We start from the raw sequence: 18,996 nt of genomic DNA on the forward strand, positions 1-18,996 counted from the left end.
TTTGCTAACACAGACTTGAATCATTACTTTATGGATCTTACCTGTCTTGAAAATAAGATAATAAGCAATCTGTTTATACCTCAGCTACTGTTTTTGGATTTAGCTGCCTTTAAAGATAGTATTAAATACAAATATAACTATTGTTAATAACTTCACTAAGTATATATCCCCGTAGTCTAGAAGACTAAGTAGGGATATTGCCCTTGGAGATTTGTGTAAGAGCACTCCTGGGAGATTTCAAGGCAAAATTCTGGGACTTTGTGCAAAACCCCACTAGAATTCTAAATGCCAGTTCTGGGATCTGATTCCAAACCTGTGGTTTTACCTGTAGTAGTATTACAGCGATTGCACTTGGGGAAGTTGCTTGGGGCACCCAGCATCCATTGTCAGGATTTTCTGTCCTCTAAAAGTCTGCAAAACATGAAAGCGGTGGGTTTTTAAAAAATTCTAACTATATACAGGACTTTCATTCAAATAGGCTGTTCATTCATGGGGCTTTTAACATCCTTGCATGCAGGGGCGTAGCGAGGTTCCCGATGGCCAGGGGACAAATTGGAGCTATGGGGACTCTGTTGCGCATGCAAAGCATGCACACCCCAGTGCCCAAGCCATGCCCCCTACATGTGATGTTAGACGCGAGGGGCAGGGCAACCTAAACCCCCACCCCTGCAAGCCTTCCCCTCTGCTTGCTCAGGAGGGTGGCCAGCAGCAGTACCAGCTCGATGGTGTGGAGCCGGGCCGGGTGTGGGGCTGCTGTGGGTTGCCGTCCTCTACCGGGGGCAGCAGCAGTGGATCGGGGCTGGGCACCATGGCTGCGGCGGCCAGGAGCTTCGAGGGCGGTGAGGGGCGGCCCCCCGCCTTGGAGGAGGAAGCACAGGGGGAGGGAGGAGAAAGGAAGCCCAGCCCCAGAGCGCTGCTTCTCTTCCCACTTGGAAAGAGCGTGTGTGCCCCAGCTGCTGGGAACCCTTGTCCAATGGATCCTACACCCATGCTTGGGGGCCACTCAAATCCTGTGGGCCCAGGTGGCATCATCCCTCCTTGTCTAATAGAAACTGCGCCCATGCTTGCATGAAATCAGCAGCAAGATAGAGCTGAAACTAATTTCTGAATTGTCCAGCAAGATCAACCAAGTCAGTTTGTGTATCAAATGGTATGGGTTAAAGTTAAAAAGGAAATACATGTTTGTTCAGGGAACACACCCAATCTTGGCAGCTAATTACTGTTAGCATGCTTCTCAGTGGTAAATTTTACCTGGATTCCTATTTTATAGCCTTTAAAAAACCTATTAAGAAAGTAATTTGTAAATGTTATGGTGCTTTATTTTGTGGGGGGGAAATCCTATGCCCGCGGGCCCCCCACCCAATGTAGCTGGCCTTTTTCTGTTAGAGGAAATGAAGGGGGCATGATAGAGGTTGATAATTATTCTCTGGGAACAACCATTGAAGTTATTTGGAAGTACATTCAGGTCAGACAAAAGGAAATGCTTCCTCAGACAATGCATTACGAATATAGGAAATTATGTCCACGTAATGTGGTGATGGTCTCTGGCACTAGAAAGGGACAGACCTATCAGTGGCAACTAGGACAGCTAAATGGAACTTCCACCTTCAGAGGCAGTATATCTGGGGGGGGGACATTCAATGCTGAGGTTCCCAAAGGCAGTTAGATTGCCACCAGTGCTGGACTGGGTGCCGCATGTGAATTCTGAGTCTGAAAGTATTCCTCCCCCACCCCTAGTAGAGAACTTAGAGAGCTGCTTCCTGTCAGAGCTGGTAGTACTATTTATTTATTTATTTATTTATTTATTTATATTACATTTTATATCCCGTTCTTCCTCCAAGGAGCCCAGAGCGGTGTACTACATACTTAGGTTTTTCCTCACCACAACCCTGTGAAGTAGGTTAGGCTGAGAGAGAAGTGACTGGCCCAGAGTCACCCAACAAGTATCATGGCTGAATGGGGATTTGAACTCGGGTCTCCCCGGTCCTAGTCCAGCACTCTAGCCACTACATATGCTAAATGGTCTGACAGTATATAGCAGCATTACATATTGGGCAGGACCAACTGCTATGTTTCAGGCAGGGATCTTTCTCATGTCCTGCATGCAAAGCTTGTGCCTTACCACTGAGCAATGGCTCTTTCCCTTGACTAAAATGGAAAAATGAAAGTTTTATGATGGAACAGGAAAATTGCGTCCTGATAGACTTAATGAAGCTCTTCTCACAATCAGTGAGAAGAGCTTTGGGGCTAACTGCAGGGAAGGAGGGTTAACCTTCCCTCCCCTGCAGGCGATCCTCCGTTGGTCTCTGGGTGGGTGGATCACCCGCCCAGTCGAGTGGTGGCTTCCCTACAGTGCTCCTGAGCCTCGCTTGGGTGCTCCGGGGGTTGGGCACAGGGAAGTGCCACTTTGTGGTGCTCCACCCCCCAAGAGCCCCCCAATAATGTAGCTGCTGGGATCGGGCATTACTGGCAGCCCCCCCCCCCTGAGTGTGCCTGCCGTGGCTGTGAGCAGCTGCAGCAGACACACGATTAAAAAATAATGAGGGTAAGGGAGCGCTTGCTCCCTTAACCTCATTTAACAAGGAGGCTACATAGGCACGTTTGCTGCTGTCTAGCCGCCAGGATCGGGCGTGATCCCAGTGGTTCACATGAGCGAGCAAACCTGGGCTGGGTTCCAGTTTTGCTCGGTCGTGTGAATAGCCTCAGTGTGTGTGTGTGTGTAGTAATTATTATTTAAACCTTATGCTTTCTCTGAAGTCAGTTTGTGTGTGCATATGTGAAAATCAAAAAGGCAGTTTTAAATACACTTGTATCAAAATTTTAAAGTGCGTAGGGGAAAACCTTCTTAGATCTATCAGTGCAGATTTCTTATGACATCCTAGTTCTTGGGTAAAACTGACATGGTCAGAGAAAAGCTCATCAGTTGCACTGCTGCTGGGAAAACATCACATCAGCAGTGCACCCCTTTCCTCTTTCCCCTGCCATAAAATTGCTGAATGAAATATATGCACACTAGTGCAGTTACTTGGTGGACAGAGTAGTGATTAAAGATACTGGTGAAACTGGAAAGGGCCATTCTTGAACGTTGTTCCTTTCTTTGGATAGCCTAGGGAGCAGGATGTGAAGAAAATGGCAGTGAGGCAGGCTAGAAGTATGTTCGTGGGACTGCCTCAAGAGTCTAGTTGGAGGGTGGTATAGGCCAGCATCTGGGGTGGGAAGGTGGTGGAGTCTCTTCTCCTGGACTAGCCGAAGGGGGTTTGGTGACATTTAAGGGGGGGCATTAACCTATGAATAGCAGTAATGCACATGAGGTTAACTGAAGCAGAAGACGTTTCCCAAGTGATAATTAAAGCATTTAAAACGCTTGTGTGATTTGGGCCTTGGTATTTGCATAGCACTTCCTGTGTAATTTTATTCTTATAGCATAAATGAAAATATCAGAAGGTAAAGGTTCTGTGGGAAAAAGAAATACCACATGACAGGCTCTGACAAATTTTCTTTGGATCTAAGAGCCAGTCCACTGATTAAGGAGCCAGGCAATAGCCACTTGACAAAATTACCAGACTTGGAGATGCATATTGTGAGGCAGGAGAGAGGGTAAATAGGCTTCTCTTTATCCCTTTACAGGTAACACACGCAGAACAGAAACAGGGCTGTGTCGGACAAATAAAGATTTTATTAAATAACTCGACCTCTGAATATCCTAGTCTAGGCACCACTATTTAATTTCTAGGTGCCATGGCTCTCTGGCATCTGGGATTTGTCATGCTCTGTCACATTATCACTTTCAAAATGGAAACCAGTTTCAAGTATTTGGCAAACCGTCATCTCTGTATCTCCAGTGAACTTCAGTCTTCAGTCGTTCTGAAAATAAGCTATTTTATTAGCTCGCTAATTGTGGGTTCATAAATCTGATGACACATCTGAACCAGCCCCAGCTATGTGTGATGTAGGACGTTGTCGTCATCGTAGTAGTACACAACTGTATTTGTTAGCTGCCCCATAATAAATTGTTGTTTAGGTCAGAGACCTATAAACATGTGGGGGGAGCGGTTCATCTGAACTGCCCTCATACGTAATTTAAGTACTACATTAATATAAAGTGGTGTGTAAATCCTGTGAGGGAATTCATTTGAACCATCCCAGTCAATTATGAGGCTGTTGGGTGCCCCCCGCCCCAGGAGTGATCACCACATCTGCACTGTGTGGTTGGATGGTCTGGTTGGATGTAATGTCTGAACCACCTCATGGTGAAAAACAAATACCGAAGAAGTAGCAACTGGTAAATGCATTGGGAACAGTTAAGCACCTTTTCTATCCAGAAATGTTTTGTTTTAAAGTTAAACAGCAGCCCAGCAACATAAATGCTTTTTAAAATTACTGGTCCATCTAAAGAAATATTATCACTATTATCGCAAGAACTAAACTTGTGTTGAAGAACTAAAATGTGTTGTGTGCAAGAAGTTGAATTGGACCCAGAAATCTGTCTAGAGAGACTTTTTCCAATGAGTTGTAACTGAACCCAAACTTAAAATCTCTTGGCTGCTTGGAATCTGAATTGTAACTGAACCCTTAAACAGATAAAGTGGTAAGTGGTATGATAATTGGGCTCTCGGCTATGAATTGGTTTAAAAAGAAATCTTGTTGGATGTATTCTGTTTGTTTAAAAACTTTTTAAAACTTCAAAAATATTTTTAAAAGTAACTATTTCAGAAGGAAAATACGTATTGTATTCATTTTATAGGGCTACATGGCAAGCAAAAAAGTTTGATATTCTTCTGCATGAAACGTTCTAAATTAGTTCAAATCCAACTTTACCTGTCTGATTTGATTACCAACCCACATTTTAAAGTTGGTGTCTCAACTGGAACTGAAGCAGAGACCAAAAAAAAGAAAAAGAAAAATACAGTTGAACTGTACCCACATTTTTAATGCTTCAAGTCCCTGAGGTGGGTCTCACGATCCCACTCTCCCCGCAGACGATTGGGCAGGGAGCCCTGGGAGGCCGGATCGGCTGCCCACACAATTGCCGGCTCTGTGACGGAGCCGGTGGGGACTTGGGGGAGCGGAGGCCGATCGGCCCCCGCAAGCTCCAGCATGCTCTGCGCGAGTGCGCAGGGCATGATGGCGAGACCCATGGACTTGGGAGGCAGCTTTTCGCCTCCCCTCCGGGGGTCTCCTCATGAGTAGCCACGGCACGGAGCCCCACCACGGCTACTCACGATCCAATAGCCCGGGCTAAGGGGCGGGCTACTTGAGCGGGTTAGCTGCTCAAGAACCACCGGGCTCGCAGCCGAGCCCGGTGGTTCTCATGATCGGGAAAAATCGGGCTAGGCTTTCCTAGCCCGATTTCCCCCGATTGTGGGAATAGCCCCCCTGTTTATATGTTGTCTGACTCCCTGGCATTCCTGCAACCCTGCAAAAAAAGGTGAAAGTGTATGGACTGGCAACAGAGTTGGAAGGCTTGGGACTTGACTGAGTAAATGGGAAACATTTCTGGGTCCAGCAACTTGTTTTTGTTTTTTGTAGAGAAAAGTGAAGTTTTCTATAGAGAGCTCTGTTTTAGAATGAGGTATGAATACCTCCCTGTTGGTGTGCTTCCCAGACTGTGCCTAGTAAATATATATATTTGTAGTCACCTATATCGGGCCGCAGTGACATAGGAAGGAGTTGGAGGTGGATGCTCACTTCATTGACAACAGCAAAGGCATCATCTCATACTGCGTGGAAGAAAGGCAATGGTAAACCCCTCGTGTATTCTACCAAGAAAGCCACATGGCTCTGTTGTCGCCAGAAGTTGACACTGACTCAACGGCACAGTCTTTCCTTTCCTATAAATACCTCATTTCTTGAAACCACATTGTAACAAAGAGGCATTTGTGAACCACCCAGGGACGTTTTGTATGGGGCGGTATATAAATGTGTTTATTAATAATAATAATACATAATTTGTCAATGACTCCCCCAAACCACAGGTTGGTTTCGTACTCTCCTTTCTGAGATTGTGCCCTTGGAATATATGTGTGGGTGAAATTTCTGTCATCTGTCTTCAGACCTTGGGGTAGGGTGAGCCATAAATATAAATAAATAAATCTATCCATTACATTAAGCAAGAAAGTGACTTGTTTATCAGGTGGATCAAGCAGGAACCTACAGTCCTAGGACCAGCCATCTAGTTGCTGCTGCTCTTTTAATTTCATGGCAGGGGAGGGGGAATTGTTTCAAGGAAGTAGAGTCGGAGATGGAAAATAGTGGCATTAGTGGTGTCATAGACTCATAGGTTGTTCTCGTGGTGCAGCAGGGAAGGCTGCAGAAGCCCACCTTCCCCACAGATGATTGATGAGGTCCGTCTGGGTGCACGCTTTGTGCTCCCAGATGGTCTACCTCTGCCCCAGGGAGCGTGGAGGCATAGGGACTAGGACGTGTCATCCTGGCCCCCAGAAATCCCACAGTGCATCGCACAAGTGTGTGTTGCATTGTGGGGATACCCCCAGGGACGGGTGGGCGCCTGTCAATGTGTCAGCACTGTCTGAAAGTAGCCAGTGTTGACGCAAGGTCACATAAACACAGCGAAGGGAGCGCTCTCTCCCTTAACCCCACTTAAAAGGCGGGCTCCCTAGGTGGGTTTGCTGCCGAGGTGCCAGTGGGAGCTGGTTGGCTCCTGAGAGTTCTCTTGGGCAGCCAAGCTTGGGCTTAGCTGTCCTAGCCTGATCTTGGCTGCTCATGATGAGAAAGAGTCTCTCAGTGGTTGATTCCTTTTTTAAAAAAAAAGTCTTTCTGTGTATGTACGTGTGTGTGTGTGCTGAAGCTCATACCTGCCTGTCATGATGTGGAAGTTTTGGTACTTGGGGCTGGTTCACACGTGTGCTCCTCATTCACTGGCTGACAGCATCCAGTAATGTCTTGTATATGTGAATGAGCCATTTCAGGTTAATAACTTTCATATTGCCTGACGGCTAATCAAGCAAAATGCTTTTCAGTGGCAGCGATTCTCTCATGTTATGCTGAGGATCAACAAGCTTTAAGGAATGAAGTGAAGTATACAAGTATGAACTAGGCCCTTAGTTCTCAGATGTGTAGTGTAGGTAGTGAGTACTTCCAAGGGAGGTTAGTATCCTGCAACATATCCAAAGACTAGTTTCTTTCATACATCCCATCATTGGGGAGTAGCACTAAATACAGGCTATACAGGCTAAGCCCTGTTTGAGTCATGGGTCACATTAAATCTCTAACATACCCTTATATTAAAAGGAAACCTCTTTTTGTAAAGAGCTGCCCTTCTATTTCAGAATGACATTAGTGGTTGTACTAGGACTGGGGAGACCCAAGTTCAAATCCCAATTCAGCCATGAAAGGGTTGTTGTGAAGATAAGTATGCTTCTCTTAACTCCTTGGAGGAAGAGTGGGTTATAAATATAACAAATAACAATAATTGCACACCCAGGCCCAATAACGACAAGACACGTGTGATACTAGGGCCACTTTTATTAATAAATTACAATAACCTGCAACGAGGTATTTACAATTAGCGGTGGGTAGCAACATAATGGTGCAGCGGGGAAATGACTTGACTAGCAAGCCAGAGGTTGCCAGTCCAAATCCCTGCTGGTATGTTTCCCAGACTATGAGAAACACCTATATTAGGAAGCAGCAATATAGGAAGATACTGAAAGACATCATTTCATGCTATGCAGGAGATAGCAATGGTAACCCCCTCCTGTATTCTACTAAAGAAAACCACAGGGCTCTGTGGTTGCCAGGAGTCGACACCGACTCAATGGCACCTTTACTTTACCCCCTCTGTGGGTCAGCCTCATAAGGAGGACTGCCCACCACAGGGCAAAGGACTGGGTGTTGATTCAGCCTGGCACCAGGTCTGGACGTCACCACAACCGTGAGGCTTTATCCCCGTTGAGGGGAGACCGACCAGCCCTCACCCCACGCAGGCCGCAGTACTCGGAATGGTAGGAGCCAGCCAGCCTCTGAGTAGGGGTGGATCCCAGTCCAAGGGCCGCAAAACCTTTGAGTGCTGTTCATCGGCTTGCCTACTCGCCTTAAATGATCCTCCAGTCAGACACCAAACTTAGACAGCCGACCCCAACCCGTACTCACCTGCAAAGTGACCAAACATGCAACAGTGACAACCTAACAGTTAGAGTCAGTGAGAAGTAGGCAAAAAAAAAAAAAAAAAAAAAAAAAAAAAAAAAAAGCCGTACCAGAGCCAATAAGGTGTGTCTCAAAACATTCCTACTTGGCCCCAAAAGGTGACCAGACAACCCTCACTGAACTGGAATGGGGGCTTTGCCCCTAGAGCAACTGAGAGCGAACAGAAGGGAGGCAGCCACTTATGTAGCCACTCCCATGCTTCCATTGGCTGGCACACGTCACATCCCGAGGGAGTCAAAATGGCGGCCCCTGTGCCCATCTCAAGGGCTGGGCGCACAACTCCGCCCCCAGCACTAGCTGGATGTGGGGTCAGGAATCAGTCTAATGGATGGCATTGCTTATTTGAAGGACTCCAAAGCAACAAGGAGGTAACTTTTTTTGAATTTTTGTGTGGTGTGTGTGAACATGTGTATGTATGTACAGAAGCCATACTGCACACACCTGTAATAGGCAAGTAGGGGAAGTTACACATACATAAATTTCTTGCAGGTCTCTCAAAAGCAAAACTAAAATGAACATAGATGAGAGAGGGAAAGTTTTTGGTGGGCTACTGTGTGAAACAGAATACCGGACTAGATAGGCCTTTGGCCTGATCTTATGTTCTTAAATCTGCAGTGTATGCACTAACTCTTCCCTCTCAAACTCTGTGGTCATGCTTTCAGCTTTATGTGAATCTGGGTATGCATGCACTGAGATGGTTTTGTTTTAATGAAGATACAACAGAAGTCATTTAGCATTCTTAAGAAGGCTTACCCAGCAAACAAGTGAATGTGGAAAGGTAAAGTCTACTGCACCTTGTCCATGTACTGTAGCTCTCTTGTTCTTCTGGCTAGCCTAGGTAGGGCACAATTCAGCCATTCATTTTTGAAACTGTGATTGAATATATCTTGGTTCTACAGGCTTGTAGAGATGTTTTTGAAGGTTCGGGACACAGCTTTGCGAAGATAACATTTGAGATACCATTACTAGGAGCTCATGTTTGCTTCTGCCTTTTTAAAACGGTGGGGATGATCCAAGGAGGCTCTACACACAATCCATGTGTAGAGCCTAATCGGGCTCTGTGGGGAGATGAGCAGGGAGCTCATCTCCAATCATCCGGATCGGCTGCCCACACATTTACCAGCTCCGTCACGGAGCCGGTAGGGGTGGTGGAGATCGGGGGCCGCCTGGCCCCCAGAAGTCCCAGGATGTCCCACACAAGTGTGCGGGGCATTCTGGGGAGGCCCCTGAGGCCATGAGGCTTGCTGCAGCATCCCAGCTGGGGGTCTACTCATGAGTTGCCGTGGCTCATGGTTGCCAGAACGGGGTTAGCGGAGTGAACCTCATTTAAGGGAGGCAATTAAGTGGGCTAACCACCAAGAGCTGCATGGCTCCCTGTAGTTCACACACGTGGGGGAAACTGGGCTGGCCCCCCATTAGTCCAGTTTCCTCCGCGCGTGTGAATAACCTCAATGTCTGTCACGATCCATCCTTGTTTATGCAAAAGACTGTGGAGAAGGATTCCTATACTGCTTGTCCCCTCTCCTTGTCGGCTGCTCTCTGGTGCATGCAAAGGCTCAAGTATATGTGCAGACTAGCATGTACCTACTACCATTGGAAGATGAGGGATTGCATTGTCCCCATGCATCTTTTATCAGGTGGGTTGAGAAGAAAACATATGCTTCAGTGTTTCATTTTCAGAATATGTAAAGAAGGCCCAAAGGGGTATTATTTAACAATTTTCTCTGTTCATAGCATATGTTGTCAGAAAGCACCTCTCTTATTTAGTAGCCTGGGTAGAAATTCAGGGATTACATTTGCTTGCTTCCTCAACTGAAAACTCTGCATGCATTTATAGCATTTGAGATACCTTTTACCAAACACAGTAGAAAGAAATAGTGACAATGAAGAATAACAAAACCTTAATGGAAATCATCATGCTCTGACAAGGAAGCAGTTTAATTATTTATGGAGCCACAAGTTCTCAAAAAACATATAGCTCCTAGAAGCATATAGCTCCTAAATCATTGAGGCTGATGAGAAAAACCACCCATTTTAGGCAACACAATGAGGCGAGTCTCACGATCAGTGAGGCTTTCCGAAACGAGGTCTGTGGGGAGAGGGGCTTAGCCCGCTCTCCCTGCAGATGATCGCCCGTGGAGCCCTGGGAGGCTGGTTCGGCCACCCACACGACTGCCAGCTCTGTCACAGAGCCAGCGGGGGCTGTGGGGATTGGGGGCCGCACAGCCCCCGGACGTTCCAGGATGTCCCCCGTGCACAGGGCATCCTGGAGAGACCCCTGAGCCCAGTTGGGGGGTCTACTCATGTGATGCTGTGCGCCATGGCAACACACAAGCCATACGCGCTCGCTCCGTTAACCTCGGCTCAGGGGAGGGGTACTTTGGGCGGTTTGCTGCCGGGAGCCACATGGCTCCTGTTGCAGAAGATGATTGCCAAAAAGCGGGCTAGGCCCTCTTAGCCCATTTTTTGGCAATCGTGAGAATTGCCTCAATAATGTTTGATTTTGTTGCTTTTTAATGTGTGATACTTCACATCTTTATATATAATGGAAAACCCTATAGTTTTAAAGCATGTGTCTCAGAGTAGTGCCCTTGGAATAGATTTGGCAAGTTGTCTGTGGAGATTTCCTAGCTGTCAGAAGATGAAACAGAAGCAGGAGCTGGTGTCGTTGAAATGCTTGCCAGTGATGAATCTTGATTAAGCATCCAGAATGGGCCGTGCTGCCTCCCTTACCCCTCGTCAGATGTTGGATTCTCCCCCACCCCATTGCCCTTAACTTGTCTGTATGTGTGAATGTGTATCAGCACTTGTGATAACAAAGTGTGCTTGTAACTAGGGGTGTGCCCGAACTGTGGTTCAAGCACCTTATGGGAGCAGCATGGGGGAGCTTTAAGGAAAAGGAGAGCAGGTCCTGCCTGCTCTCTGGTGCCCCATGCAGCTTCCTGCTGGGGTGGCACTCGGCCCAAGTACTCCCCACATGGCGCCGGCATGCACATGGTGGCCACGCTTTGAACCATGGTCCGGGCACACCTCTACTTGTATTCTAAGTTGGGAGCAAATCCTAGTTTGTTTGTTTTTAAATTTTTATTCACTGCTCAGCGAAAAATTCTGCAGCAGTAGATCATAAATCAAAACAAACAATAAAGTTATCCATAAAGCAATAAACATTAAAACCAGACAAATAAATGATGCAGCACAAGACATAATGGCCATTCAAGATCTCAACCAGCACTTTTTAAGGTTTTCTGAAAATGTTAAGCCTTTTCAAAAAGGTATCAGGGAGAGGCTATATAGAGCTCATTTTAAAGAGAGTTACAAAATGCAGGGCCACTACCAAAAAAATCCTACTCGCAATGGAGACTAATCTAGCCTCCACATGAGATGAAATTCAGAACAGGTCCTGATAGAAGAATCCAAATGCCTGGGAGTTATTATTTTCTAAAAAATCATTTTAACATTTAAATCAAAGGTTTTTATTCTAAGAATAATTCAAGGAAGTTGTCCCAGATTTCTGACTATTTCTCAGGTTTGTTTACTAGGTTCCATTTTTCATGTGCTGCTAACTCAAGCTGGTCACACATCGATTCCTCAGTCCTAGGGTGAGCAGGAGATTTCCTTTGCCACGGTATTAATCTCTTGGCTACTAGCCAGCCTCTCCATAGCCATGGTTGAGTATTAACCATGTTTGTATTAACCATGTTTAACTATGGTTTGGTGTTTTGTACATGTGTCAGTGTACTCAACACATTTCAGTCACAAGGCCTTCCTCACTAAGCAAGAATCCTCAGATGCAGTTATGCTTGACCCTTACAAGAGATTTCTGGTAAAAGTTGCTGCTTATTAGCTTCCTCCCACTACCTAATAAGCTATTAAAACAGTATCTTTTATCAGAGATCTCTTGTAGGGTTCAGAGGTGCAGTTAGGTAATTGTGGAGTCTGGACCTAATGGCCTTTTGGCTTTCCCCTTTCAAGATAAGCATCACTCCCCCCCCCCCCACACACACATACACGGTATTTTAAACACATGGGTTCGTGAAGGTCCAAACAGCAACTGAACTCACAAGAATGTAAGGATGTAAAACAAGTATATTTATGCAGATGTGCATTAGCAGAAACATGAGAGAGCAGAAATAATGAGAAATTTATTTCTCCAAGGACACCCAGGCAGCAGCACAAGCCAACACAGAGCAGCTATTCTCACGGTGGGGGGAAACCGGGCAAAGGGAGCCCAGCCCAGCCATGGCTGGCACACTTAGGGTGCGGGGGGAGAGGGCAGGAGGGGACCCCAGGAAGGCACTGTGCATTCACGCAGTGCCTTCCTGGGGCTCCAGGGGTTGGGGTGCCGCATGGCGGTGCTCCCCTTCCCCCAACCCCCAAGATTCCCGAGGGAGCCGTGGCCGGGCACGGGAGCACCCAACCAAAGCAGCTGCTCATCTGGGCAGCCGATCCGGCCACCCAGCAACCCTGCATAACCCCATGAGGCTCTAATTGGCCTCATCCACCCCCAGCACAGTACCTGTTGCTGGTGTCTCTCCTGTGTTTCTTTTTAGATTGTGAGCCCTTTTGGAGGACTGGGATCCATCGGATTCATTTGTGTTTTTTTCTCTGTATAAACCTCCCCGAGCCATTTTTGGAAGAGCGGTATAGAAATCGAATAAATAAATAATAAAATAATAATAATACACATTGATGGTGTGTAGAGCCTCAGAGGCTTGTAGTGCAGGCTTAAATGCAGGCTTAAATGAGTTGAGAGCACATTTGATCTACAATCAATAAAAGAATTTTATAAACATTCCATAGTGGTCTCTTTTTTGCATGTATCTTAGTGGATGCTTCCTGGGTTTTTTGTACTTGTGACCATTAAAGGTGCAGGGTTATTCTGACTTTCCAGATAAAGGGCTGAGTTGAGTAGTGAGAGCATGCATCCTGATTCAGATTCCTTAATTGAATAAAGTCTGCAGCAGCGCTAAAGCAATGGAATAAAAACTTGTGCAACTTTTGCTAAGGGGTTATCTGATTTTAATAAGGTCTAGGGATGTGCATGGAACTGGTTCCATGTGCTCCCAGGAGGGATGGCGGGGGTTCTTTAAGGGGCAGGGGAGGTGTGTGGGACTGCAGCTTCCCTCCCTGTGCCCCGGTCAGCGTCACCATGGAAATGGCCGAAGTGCGTGCACATTGATTTGGTAAGCAGCAAATGAGCATTTTATCAAATGTAGATGGATATTTAGTTAACTTTGAAATAAAAATGGGCAGAATTTGCATGTTCTGGAATATTTTAAATAAAACTATATAACTTGATAAGCAAGGTCAGCTAGGGTCTGCTAGCATTATGCTCTAGTAATATTTTTCCAAACCAAAAATTGCTGGGAATAATTTTTCTCTTTGGTGTTTTTTTCTTTTTCTTTTTAAAGTGTGCTTACCAAGACTCCCATAAATAGTTCTGAAACCTTAATTTATATACAAAAGTGATAATTGTCTATATATATTTTAAAAAATCCTTGTAATTTAGCAACTCCTGATGTAGCTGGTCATAACAATATCCTTGGGTTCACAGCAAATGTGTCCCAGAATTATTGTACTCCGAAGTCAAGAAACATAGATTTGTCAAACAAGTCAGTGTATAAAATTAATAAAATTAACATGTTACTAGAGAGATCGTATTGTGGTGGTTTGAACCTGTGGGTCCCCCAGGATTGTTGCATGCTTCTCCATTGCATGTGTGGATCTATTGCTGATTCTGAAGAGAATGTTCTTGTTCATGCAGACATTCCATGCACACACTGTGATATGTCTTGCTCAGAAATTCCATGCACAATGAGTCTTGGTTTGATATAACTCCATCCAGTGCTTATTGGAGAATAAGCCCCTCATTGTCCCTCCTTGTGAGCACATTTCATGTAACTTTATGAGTGCCTTTACTCTCAGAGCTAGAGCATGTGTTGTGGTTGGTATAACAATGGTGCTCAAAACCGCCTTCCTTCCTACCTAGAATCATTCCTACCTGTTATCTGCAGTAATACAATATGTTAATCAGGCTGATCCTATTGTAAGTTTCTGCACCTCTTCCAGTGATCAGTAAGGATATGGAGCAGGAGTTTGGATGGCTCAACATTTTAAAAATTAAGAGTTTATTGAATCCCCCCCCTTATAATAAATTCAGTTTTCCATTATCATTGTATCCCACCCTCTTACCCATCCAGTAAATGAAAGTAGAAAAAGAAAAAAGAAGTGTGGGTGGGTGGTGGTGGTGAGAGCGAGAAGGAAGCAGCAGAAGTAGTAGTAATAGTAGTACTAATTACTGTTAACATATGGGTACCTAGGTAGATTAGCAATAAAGGGATTAGAAACGGTGTGGTTGTCTTTTAGTGTACATGTCGTTCTAGGAAGTTGTACCAAATCCTTAACCACTTTGCTGATTTATCATCCTTGCTGAAGGCCCATTTTTTTATGCAAAGCTAGATCAAATAAATCTTGTACCCAGTCTTCCACTTTAGGAACATTAGTCACCTTCCAGAGTTGCAATACAGTATTAACTGTTTTGCCACTAATAAACCCCTGAATAGCCATTGTCTGGAACTCAAATCTAGGTTCCATGTATTTGGGATATATTCCTATATTACATTTTTGTCCATCAGTTCTAAATTTGTGTTCAGTGTCATGTTTATTTTGATAATACTACCTTTCCAGAAAGCCACCTAATGGTGCAGCAGGGAAGTGACTTGCCTAGGGAGCAAGAGGTTGCTGGTTTGAATCTCTGCTGATATGTTTCCCAGACTATGGGAAACACCTCTGTTGGGCAGCTGCAATATAGGAAGGTGCTGAAAGGCATAATCTCATACTGCACAGGAGATGGCAAAAGTAAACCCCTCCTATATTCAGCAAAAGAAAACCACATGGCTTTGTGATCACCAGGAGCTGACACTGACTCAACAGCACAACTTTATTTTACCTTTCCAGAAACTTTGTATAATGTGGTAATTCTGGAATATTATATTATATTATATTATATTTTTTAAATTTATTAGCCGCCCCATCCAGAGGCACCAAGTCTGCATGTATACTGTGGCATCTTCCAGTACAGAAAGTAGATTTTCCAAAAATTTATTTTAAAATGTTATTTATTTAAAAATAAATAATGTATTTTCTCCCTTTGGGTGTTTTTTTGTTGCTGTTTTTTGGTTGAAAGATCAAGATTCCCTTGGCAAATGATCTAATCTCTCATGGCTGTTCTTCTGTAGAATATCAGCTGTTTGTTTGTCAAATACACTCTGTTCTTCCTCTCTCCATATAGGCTGCTGGTTGGAGCTCCTAGACACACAGCTTTCAAGACACAACTAGCCAACAGGACTGGGGGATTGTTCAGCTGTGATATTATGATTCCAGAGGAGCTATGCAAGCGTGTAAGATTTGATGAAGATGGTGAGCTCATTCATACTTGGCCATCTAGATGCATTTGTTCTGTTCTGGGCAGGCCATAGGGCTTATGTGACCTTCCTACAGAGTTTAATTATTAAACACACACATTCACATACCAGGGGGGATATGATTTGTTAACTGATTTAATGTAAGCTTTAGGATTTCTTGAGAATTATTTTAAAATTTAAAAAAAGATTCCATTCTTATAGAGTGAGCCCCCTGATGACACTATTAAGGTGCTCCACGTGGGTACATCCTCCAGGTTCCCCTGCCTAAGCATAACATAACAGTTCCCATTCATTGCCGTATGATTTATACAAGCTATTTCCTGATAGCTTGTACTAATTAAAAATCATGTTGAAATAAAAACAATTTTTTAAATAGATGGGTCACTGTTTCCTCACATTCTTCCCAAAAAAGGACATCACTCCCTCAAAATAATGCCCTTGCTGAAAGTAATAATGATGATCAGTTAAGACGTTGTACTGTACAGATATTGTAGACAAACAGTGCCATCTAAAGATTGTTTTGGGTACTAAATGCTTTTACTCAGTGAACTTAAAAGATTTACAGTAATACAGTGGTCCCTCAACTTACGAAGCACTCGACATCCGAAGATTTCGACATACGAACGACAAAAAATACCGGAAGTCGTTGCCGGTTTAGATGCGGCTTCCTTGACCTACGAATTTTTAGATGCGGTTTCCTCGACTTACGAGTGTTCCGGACCTCCATGGATGCGCTTTTCGACTTACGAAAATTCCGACCTACGAACGTGCGTTCGGATCGGATTATCTTCATAAGTCGAGGGACCACTGTACATTTGTAATGAACTAGCAAATATACATTACTTAAAAAAAAAAAAAGTGTATCTGAAGCAGCATTATACTGATGTTTTTTTTCAGCTGATCCAGAAACAGAAAGCAAGGAAGACCAATGGATGGGTGTAACTGTTCAAAGTCAAGGACCTGGAGGGAAAGTAGTGGTAAGTTTTTTTCAGGAATGAACTGTTGCAAACATTTCATTAGATTTAATGTTCCCTGCATTTTTTATAGAAAATGGGAGGAAAGATGCACCTACTGTAGGATCTGAGAAAATTTTGTTGCTATTATTTATCTACCGCTTTTCAACAAAAAAAGTTTTGGAAGTGGTTTACATAGAAAAAGAATAATGAGAAGATGATTCCATGTCCCCAAAGGACTCACAGTCTAAAAAGAAACACAAAGTAGACACCAGTTTCGGTGTCTGTGCAGTAGACGCCACTTTTGAAAGGTGCCTTTTTGTTCAATTAGCAGGGGAAATATGTGTAGGCTGGTTTTATGTATCTTAGTCACTTTGGTCTTCCTTGGGGCATCTACCCTCTCCAGGAAGAGGATCGCACACCATGGCAGCCTAAAATGTAGCCTGAAAAACTGAGTGTTTAACAGGTACCTTAACAATTGCCACCATGAGGTATTGTGAGAGAAAATCATAATAGTATTTGTATATAGTGATTTCTGATTGGCAACTGGCGCCGTTGAGGTGATGCCAAGATGCTGCCAGCCATGCCACTGACACTGAAGTGGCATGGAAGGCATGGCCAGGATCGGAGCGTGTGCCATCCTCAGCCCTCATTTCCCAGCTAGCAAGCACTTCACTAGCTGCCTGGATGACTTTCTTTCTCTAGGAAGCCATCTAGGCACTAGAGAAGCCAGGAAATGCAGGTGGCACGTGTGGTGATGCCATGGCAGCAAGGAACCTTGGAACAGCAGTGGGCAGGTGAGGCAATGCGGGTGGTGATGGTGCGCCTGCACTCAGCACCCCAGGGCACAGGCACCAACTGGGGGCATTGCCTTATTGACGAGCTGCCCCGGGCCTTCATTCACCTTAATGCAAGCAAGGAGCTACTGTCATTCTGTCTATGGAACTTGAGAGTTCTTTGGAACGGCAAGAAAAATATCTGCAGTATTTAGGGTTTTTGAGTGTGTTAAGTCTCTTTTAAATACACATTCTGTTACATTACTTTTGCTCTGGGATTGGAGTTCTTGCTCTAGATCTCCTTCTGCTGCTTGCTTCCCTTACAGCATCAGTCCATCCATCCTTTTCTTCCTGCTTATCATGAGCAGTAGCGACACATGCACTAAAGTGGTACCGAGAAGGTCAAGTTCCTTTTATCCACTACAGTAAAAGCAATACTGCTCCCTAAAAATATTTCTTATGCAACCAATTAAGCTTGGGATGCTCAGTAGTAAATCTGGTATGGATCATATTACTTACCTTGCAGTCTAATCCTATGCATTTTTTTCTCCAAGTCCTACCATGCATAAGATTGCAACTGAAATTTTATATTTCACAGGTACGGGTAGGCTTATCTCATGATTAGTTGTATTTAAAGTAGAAGGCAATTTGAAGCTTCCACACACAGTTCAGTCTAATTAAAAGCAGAAGTGACAGGGCTTTGTTTCTCTCATAGAGGAGGTAACTCTGTACAGGGGAGAGAAGAGAAAGTTTTGCTGATCTATGTTTCTTGATCTCTTACAGACTTGTGCACATCGCTATGAGAAAAGACGTAGGAGCACCATTCAGGAAACTCGAAATATGATTGGAAGGTGCTATGTGCTGAGTCAGGATCTCACCATCAAGGAAGATGATTATATGGATGGTGGGCAATGGAGTTTTTGTGAAGGCCGGCCGGGAGGCCACAATAAATTTGGTTCATGCCAGCAAGGTGTAGCTGCCACTTTTACCAAAGATTATCATTATATTGTATTCGGGGCACCAGGAACTTATAACTGGAAAGGTATGGCTTAGATTTCTCAGCACTCCTCTCAGTTCTAGAATAAGCATCTAACCCATATCTGAAAATGTTGTTTTCTTTGCAAAATCTTTAGCTATATGAACTCTCCCTTGATGTTCTTCTCTAAGAAGTTAAAAACATAGGGCATATTGGTTTTACATGCTCCCGGATTGGTGTGTTAGCTAGATCTTGAGCATAAGAATTGCCTTCTTGGGTCAGAAGGCTGCACTCTCTCCATTCGTAGCTAGCTTGATGCCCCTGGGAACTTGTAGGGCATTCTTAATTGCCAGCACATCATGAACTCAGTTATACTGCCCCTATGGATATATAAAACTTTCTTTATACTGTTGGTCCATCTAGCCCAGCATAGCCCATACCTGTTTTGTGTGGAGGAAGCCTGAAAGTGCCTACCTCCCTGCAGACGATTGTCCTGCTGCTGGTGGCTCCGAGGGTCGAGGTGCTGGGATGTGCTGCCCCATGCCCCCCGCCTCGAGCTCCAATAATGCACCCTGCAAGTGCATGGTGCATTATGGGGATTCCCCCCTCCCTTCCCCACGGCTGACACACGATCGCTCAAACAGGGTTGGGAGAGCACTTGCAGTCCTAACCCAGTTTGGAGGAGAGGCTTCAGTGTGTGT

At 44.7% G+C, this 18,996-nt stretch overlaps 1 protein-coding gene across 3 annotated transcripts in view; it reads left to right on the top strand.

Annotated features, from left to right (window-relative positions):
* ITGA6 (integrin subunit alpha 6) overlaps positions 1–18,996 on the top strand; it is a 77,305-nt gene that overhangs the window by 18,508 nt on the left and 39,801 nt on the right. For all 3 annotated transcript variants that reach the window (XM_053266458.1, XM_053266467.1, XM_053266477.1), the window contains exons 2-4: positions 15,458–15,585; positions 16,488–16,567; positions 18,103–18,361. In XM_053266458.1, coding sequence (XP_053122433.1) covers positions 15,458–15,585; positions 16,488–16,567; positions 18,103–18,361 — 467 coding nt within the window. The remainder of the gene's footprint in view (positions 1–15,457; positions 15,586–16,487; positions 16,568–18,102; positions 18,362–18,996) is intronic.

This window comes from Hemicordylus capensis, chromosome 1 (genome assembly GCF_027244095.1).
Source record: "Hemicordylus capensis ecotype Gifberg chromosome 1, rHemCap1.1.pri, whole genome shotgun sequence".
In the NCBI taxonomy this organism is placed as follows: domain Eukaryota; kingdom Metazoa; phylum Chordata; class Lepidosauria; order Squamata; family Cordylidae; genus Hemicordylus; species Hemicordylus capensis.